Raw genomic sequence first — 6,855 nt, 5'->3', positions numbered from 1 at the left:
ATTGTCTAAAATATTTTATGCTGTCTTGTAAGTTGTAACTATATATTTTTTAGATTATTATTGAACGTAATATTACATAATTAAATATACGTGTAAAATTATTTACAAATTTGTTTGAATAAGTTTTTAATAAAAGATCTTTTTTAGTTTTTTTAAATGATCTTTTAGAAAAATAAAATAATTTTATATTTAGATATTTTGTATAAAAAATATTATTTATTTATTATATAAAGAGTAAAGTATCATTTTTATCTCCAACATTTGATGTAAGTCATATTTATGTCCCTAATGTTTAAATCGTTCTATTTGTATATCATTATACACTAGATAGCCGTGGTTTCATCTCCGAGCTGGAGAGCTCCCCGCACTCCACGCCGGTTCCACTCCCAGGTGGCGCCTCTCTTCCACGGTGACACCTGATCTATCTGGCTCCTCGCGTTCACGGATGCATGTGCTCCTCTGTCAGTAGTCGTCAGCCATCCCTTTCACCTTCTCTCTCACGCAAAGTCGCTTCCTTTTCACCGAATCACTGAGCCAACCTTCCTCTTCATGGATCTGCTTGAATAGGTAATGATTTCGTTGAACCCTATCAGCTTTGCTTTCTTCTTCAAATTTCGTTTCGTCTGCGGTACGAAACTTTGTCTACGAGTTGTGTTCTCCTGGAAGTTTGTTCCTCGCCGTTCATCTGGGTTACTGATTTCCCAAATTCCCGGTAAGATTGAAGATCTCAGATCATCTGTGATGAATTCTGTTGTCGGTTCGACGATTGATCTAGGTTTTATTGTGTACGGTTCCTGAAATCCATGATTGTGCAAATTCTGATCATTTTTTGTATCTGTTCTATGGTTAATTGAGAATTTCTTTTCTAGGGTTTGTGAAATTCCTAATCTTGCAAATTGTCATCGTTTTGGTATCTGTTCGATTTTTAATCCGCATGTTATTGTCTAGGGTTCCTGAAATTTGTAATTTGCATATGTTTTGTGTTTTTCATTAATATATTTATGATTTATTACTTTTTTTACATTCGACAAATCACTTGAGTTTTTTAACTGTTTTCTGTTTTGAGAAACATGTTCTGTTCTCTATGTTTGATGTAATGTTCACATGAAAATGTGGTTTGGATACATAATAAGGTTGTTCTATATATTCTTTATTGGGAATCCGAGATTTGGGCAGCTGTAACAAGGTCTGAGGTTTGAATCTCATCCCTTTTATGAGTGTTGATGTCATTTCGAGATTTTTTTTTATCTAAACTTTTTTTTCCCACTCATCTGCTGTTTTGAATGTATCCTTACCTAACACATTTACCAACTCTGATTGTGATGAGTAGAATCATTGTTTGGGGTAGTTGATTACTATTTTCGCCATGATCTTATGAGGTGTAGCTGCACTGTTGTAGGTATGGTCTCATATCTCAATTTCTGGTGTGTATTGCTTGATTTCTTGAGAGTTTCACTTGTTGTTCCTTTTTTTCTGTTGGTTTAGGTTTATCTCATATGATTAGTTGTTTTATATTTCAGCTGTTGGAAGGACATGGACCTCCTTGACCCCAAGTTAAGAGGTTCATTGAGAAAAGAATGGCCTTCTGCCATTAAAATGGCTTCAATGTGTTCTTTCTCTAAGTAGCACATGTCTTTCCCCAAAGAAATAAGTATCCAGCAGCTGGTCTTCCTATCAAAATGTTTTTTTCACATTTAATAAGGTTGTGCTATATATTCTTTATTAGAAATTTAAAATTCTGGAATCATTATGAAGCTATGAGGTTTCTGTCTCATCGTTTTCCTGAATGTTGATGTGATTGACATCTTTTTATTAGTGTTTGTGTATACCTTTGCTTCTATTTATCTGTTGTCTCCAATTTATTGCTACCTAATACATTTACTAACTCTCATTGCCAGCACTAGAATCATTATTTGGGGTAGTTGGTGACTGCCTTCCCTTTTCTTGAATGACGTGTAGCTGCATTGTAGTAGTTGTGGTGTGAAATGTTAATATTTGGTCCCTATTTTTTAATTTCTTCAAAAGTTTACTCCTTTTTGGTCGGTTCATGTTCTTGCTTAGAATTTTTTGTAGTTCCTGTTAAGTTTCAGTTTTAACTCATTATCAGAACTGCATTTGTTATCTGCTGAATTGTTTGTTGCATGTATTTCTGTTTTTTTTTCCTGAATATATTTTTAATTTTTTACTTTGTTTATATTCAACAAATCCCTAGACTTTTTATACTATTTTCTGTGTTCTGAAACATGTCCCCTGATCTATGTTTGATGTTATATTCGCATGAGAATGTGGTCTGGATACATAAGGAGGTTGTGCTCTGTATTTTTCATGTTTTTCTCTTGGTTCAGCTTTTGCTGCTATCATTAGTTGTCTATATGCTATTGAATGGAGATGATCATGTGAGAATGCCTATGAAAGTATGGGCTTTGTATGAAACCTATTTTCTTTTTTGTGATATGATTGTTATGAATTTATATATAGCTTTTTCCTCATTGAATGAAATATTTGGTTATTCAACTCAATTTGATTCTCATTTTTTTTAAATTATTTATGTCAAAATTATTTGCTATTTCACCTCTTGAAAAGAAATGGGGTCTTTCTCCTGAATTTGAGATGTCATTCCCAATGGATTTGGCTTTCGTAGATTAAGATTGTATCATTTTGCTATTTTTCCGCACTCATCTGTTGGTTTGAATGTATCCTGACCTAACCAATATATTCCAACTCACAATTTCTGGTCCCTATTTTTTGATTTCTTCAAACCTTCACTTGTTTTTCCTGTTTTTGTATTGTTTCCGGTTTTGGTTCTATGATTAGCTGTCTCTATGCTATTGAATGGAGATGAGAATGTTGGAATGCCTATCAAGGTATGGACTTTCCATCAATCCTCTTTGGTGATTACTGATGTGATTGATATGAATTGATTCATAGCTTTTTCCTCATTGTACCTAATCTATTCATGAGTGGTTATGTGATTCACAAAAATGATGTCTAACCTTTTGTTTATTTGTTTTTTTTTTTTTCAGGTTCAACTGAATTGGATTAGATTTATCTCTTGCTTGTTTTAATTCTGTTTTATTCTTCATCTGTTAGATGTAGATACAGCTGCTTGGCCTCAGGTTAACACGTTCCTTGATAAAAAAATTTCCTTGTGCGATTAAAATGTGTTCATGCTATTATTTGTCTAACTAGCACATGTTCCTAGCCAAAGAAAAAACTATCCAGCCGCTGGTTTTCCCATGAAAAAGTTGTTTCCACACATAATAAGGTTCTGCTATATATTTTTTATTGGAAATTGGAAATTTGGGTAGCATGATGAATGTATCAGCTTTCATTATCATCTATTTCATGAATGTTGATGTGATTGACATGTTTCTATTCGTGTTTGTGTATACTTTTGTTCCCATTTATCTGCTGTTTCAATTGTATCCCTACCTAACACATTTACCAACTCTGATTGCCATCACTAGAATGATTGTTTGGTGTAGTTGCTGACTGGATTTTTTATGGCCTAATGACATGTAGCTACAGTATAGTAGTTGTGGTGTGGTATATCAATTTCTGGTCCCTATCTTTTTATATCTCGAAATTATCAATTATTTTTCTTGCTTTTGTGTTGTTTCAGCTTTCGGTCCTATGATTAGTTGTGTATGTGCCATTGAATGGAGATGAGAATGTTGGAATTTTTATAAAGGTTTGTTCTTTTTATCCCATCTGTTTGGTGAGTTGTGATGTGATTGATATGAAATGAATCATTGCTTCTTACTCATTAAATGAAAAATATGGTGATTCAACTCAATTATCCTCCGTTTCCCTCCTGAATTTGAATTCAAAAATGTGACATTGTGTCCTGAATTTTTTCTATAAAAGGAATGTGGGTGAAGCACATTGAATGCACAAACATTTTGCTGTGTTGTATTTCCTCCTAAGTTATATTTATTTATCTCAGAAACTTACTGTTTACATTTTGATCTATTTCATCAAGTCATTTTATCTCCTTTCTTTTTATTGCAATGCCTCATCCATTTGATATGATTTCTAAGATGCATCCTCCTAGAGAGGCTTGGAGGTTGAAAGTTAGGGTTCTTAGGCTTTGGGTTGTACCCTCTTTTGGTAACCATGAGGTTCCTAACTCAATGGAGATGATTCTCCTTGATGAGCATGTTAGCCCCTATTAGCTTCTCTTTTAAATATGGTCTTACTTGTTGTTTTTTTAAGTTTTCAACTTTACATTATGTGTTTGATGTGTTTGATTATTCTGATTTTGTTCTTTTGTTCCATTTCTAGTGTGGAAAAATACAAACTACAGTCAAGAAACCACTGCTTAATAGGTTTAGGGATCATATAGTTGAAGGACAAGTTTATAGAATGGCATATTTTACTGTTGTGTCAAATCATGGTAGTTATAGAGCAACTTCTCATGAATTCAAATTGGTTTTCCTTTACCGAACCACTGTTGTAGCTGTTGATGAAGATGTAATCCCTAAGACTTGTTTCAACATGTTTCCTTTTTCTGAGCTGTTGAACATGACCCAAGATTATGATTTCTTAGTTGGTGTATAACTTCTTGCTTTTCTGTTATTGAAGTTTTTTTAACAAATCATTTGAATAGTTAATAGATTGTGTTTATTTGGAATAGATGTCATCGGTCTTTTAACTTCAGTCGGAGAAGAGAAAGAATATGCAAAAGAGGGGAAAATTGTGAAAATGATTGCATTGGAATTAACTTCAAAAGAGTATGTTCATTGAGTTATTTTCTGCTGCTTTCTCTTTATCTTTTAATGATTTCTTTTGCTTATTTTCTGTTTTATTCTTAGTTATCTTTTGAGTTTCAGTGTTACAGTGCGATGTGCATTGTTTGGGGATTATGTTAATCAAGTGAATCATTTTCTTGCCTCTGGCTATGTGGAGCAGCCTGTTGTGGTGATTCAGCTTGCAAAAGTCAAGTTCTTTAGGGGTATTTTTTTCTGTACATCTCATGGCTGCTAGAGGTATTGTCTCCAATAAAGTTTGCTAGACTCTTTCTTTGTTGTTGTGTAGGTCAAGTAGGTGTTCAAAATGTCATGTATGCGACTCAAATGTTATTTAATCCTGATATTCCTGAAGTTGTTGAGTTCAGGCAGAGGTTAGCATGTTTTATTTAGTTGATGTTTATTGTATTCTTTATTTACAAGCTATGTGGAGTAACAAGTACAAGTATTTGCATTGATTTTTTTTTTAGTATGATTGAGCAAGGTGTGAATGGTACCCATCCACTGTTTATTGCAAATGAGGGTAAAGTTCTCTCATTGGAAGATGATTTCATGCGTTTAACTAGGAAATGCACTATTGAAGAGCTTCAAGATAACAATCAGGTTGTTTTCTTTTGAGTTAGTTGTGTTCAAGATAACAATGAGGTTGTCTTCTTTTGAGTTAGTTGTGTTTATGTTTATTTTATACACAAATGAACTGAAAAAGAAAATCAAAGAACAATTTCCAAATCTATTTTTTCATTCATATTGTTAACAAATTTTTGAATGCCCATTGCATAGGAGGGTTCTTTTATCATTTTTGGTACAATCCAAGGTATTGTTGAGGATGGAGGTTGGTGGTATTCTGCGTGTGTGTGTGGAAAGGGTATCTATCCTCAAAATGGTGCATATTACTGTGATTTTTGTTTGAAGCACATAACTAATGTGACTCCAAGGTTAGAAAATTTGTTGAAAATGTTTTCTCATATTGTAGAGTGGATTGTTTATAAAAATAAGGTTTCCTGATTCTATTTAGCTGAATGATGGTGTACTTTTTTATTTTTTTCTCTATGCAGATTTAAAATTAAAATAATAGTTGAAGATCATACTGGTGAGGGTATTTTCCTTCTCTTTGATCGTGAGGCATCTTATTTGCTTAAGAAGTCATGTGCTGACTTGTTTACTGAGGTTCAAAGAGATGCAAGTGTATGTTTTTAGTTCTCTTTTGTGTTGTTCAGTTTATGGTTTGGCATATTTATTATTCAAACTCTATATTTCTTATGTATTACTGTCAAAACAGCTTATATGTGGGGATACTTATCCTCCCATATTTCAAGTGCTCATTGGAAAGAAGTTGCTTCTCAAGGTTGATACCAAAGGTGTCCCACAGGATACATTTTATGGGACTTTCCGAGTTAGGAGAATTTGTGATGATTCAACTATTATTGCGATGTTTGAACTTCCCGATTATGATGCTGATGACGAGTGTACTCCAAAAAAGGTTAGATATACATACAAATATTTTTAGATCCTGTTAATTCATGCTTAATTTTTTATTTTTTATTTATTTATGTATCTTACTGTGATGAATTTCTGTTCTGCTCTTATGTATTTTTAAACTCTTATGGCATATGAATAGGAGAATGATTTGCACAAATCTGTTCCTTGTGGAAAAGGGGATGTTGGTATTAAGAAGGAGTTTTCAGATACTTTTATCAAGAGTGAGAAAGATGCTGGTGAGTGTCCTGGGATTTTGTGTAAATCCCCGATTCTTATAGATTTTTTAGCTGGAAAACAGCCTGCTGTTTCTGGAGTGACTGAGTTTGTTGCCTTAAATGATGGTGAACATGGAAAAGATGAGAAAACACCCAGCAATAATGCTGTTAGTGATGATCTTTCTGCTGAACTCGATATATTGCTTAGCTCAGTGGAAAAAGAAACGCAGGTACTCATGGATAATAATTTTTCTTCTTATTCCTATCTGCGGTGTTCCTAACTGTATTTTGTATTCTTGAGTCAGTTTAATGCCTTTTTTTATTTCTTTGTCATAGGAGGTGTTGTCCTATGTTGTTGATTCATCTTCGCAATATGGAGAGAAGCTTATTCATGAGAATCATGTTGTCACTTG

The 6,855-nt window shown here is 33.4% G+C and overlaps 1 protein-coding gene across 1 annotated transcript; it reads left to right on the top strand.

Moving 5' to 3' along the window:
• Positions 1-570: 570 nt before the first annotated feature.
• Positions 571-6,255, top strand: LOC127741621 (replication protein A 70 kDa DNA-binding subunit C). The gene is made up of 11 exons (XM_052254413.1): positions 571-775; positions 870-962; positions 2,815-2,864; positions 4,285-4,552; positions 4,637-4,733; positions 4,833-4,954; positions 5,038-5,122; positions 5,219-5,351; positions 5,529-5,683; positions 5,804-5,933; positions 6,028-6,255. The coding sequence occupies exons 1-11, from the start codon at positions 571-573 to the stop codon at positions 6,253-6,255; spliced, it is 1,566 nt and encodes a 521-aa protein (XP_052110373.1).
• The last annotated feature ends 600 nt before the right edge of the window (positions 6,256-6,855 follow it).

The sequence above is a fragment of the Arachis duranensis genome, chromosome 9, assembly GCF_000817695.3.
Source record: "Arachis duranensis cultivar V14167 chromosome 9, aradu.V14167.gnm2.J7QH, whole genome shotgun sequence".
In the NCBI taxonomy this organism is placed as follows: domain Eukaryota; kingdom Viridiplantae; phylum Streptophyta; class Magnoliopsida; order Fabales; family Fabaceae; genus Arachis; species Arachis duranensis.
The sequence above is the reverse complement of the archived record's forward strand: the minus strand, read 5'-3'. Positions and strand labels throughout refer to the sequence as shown.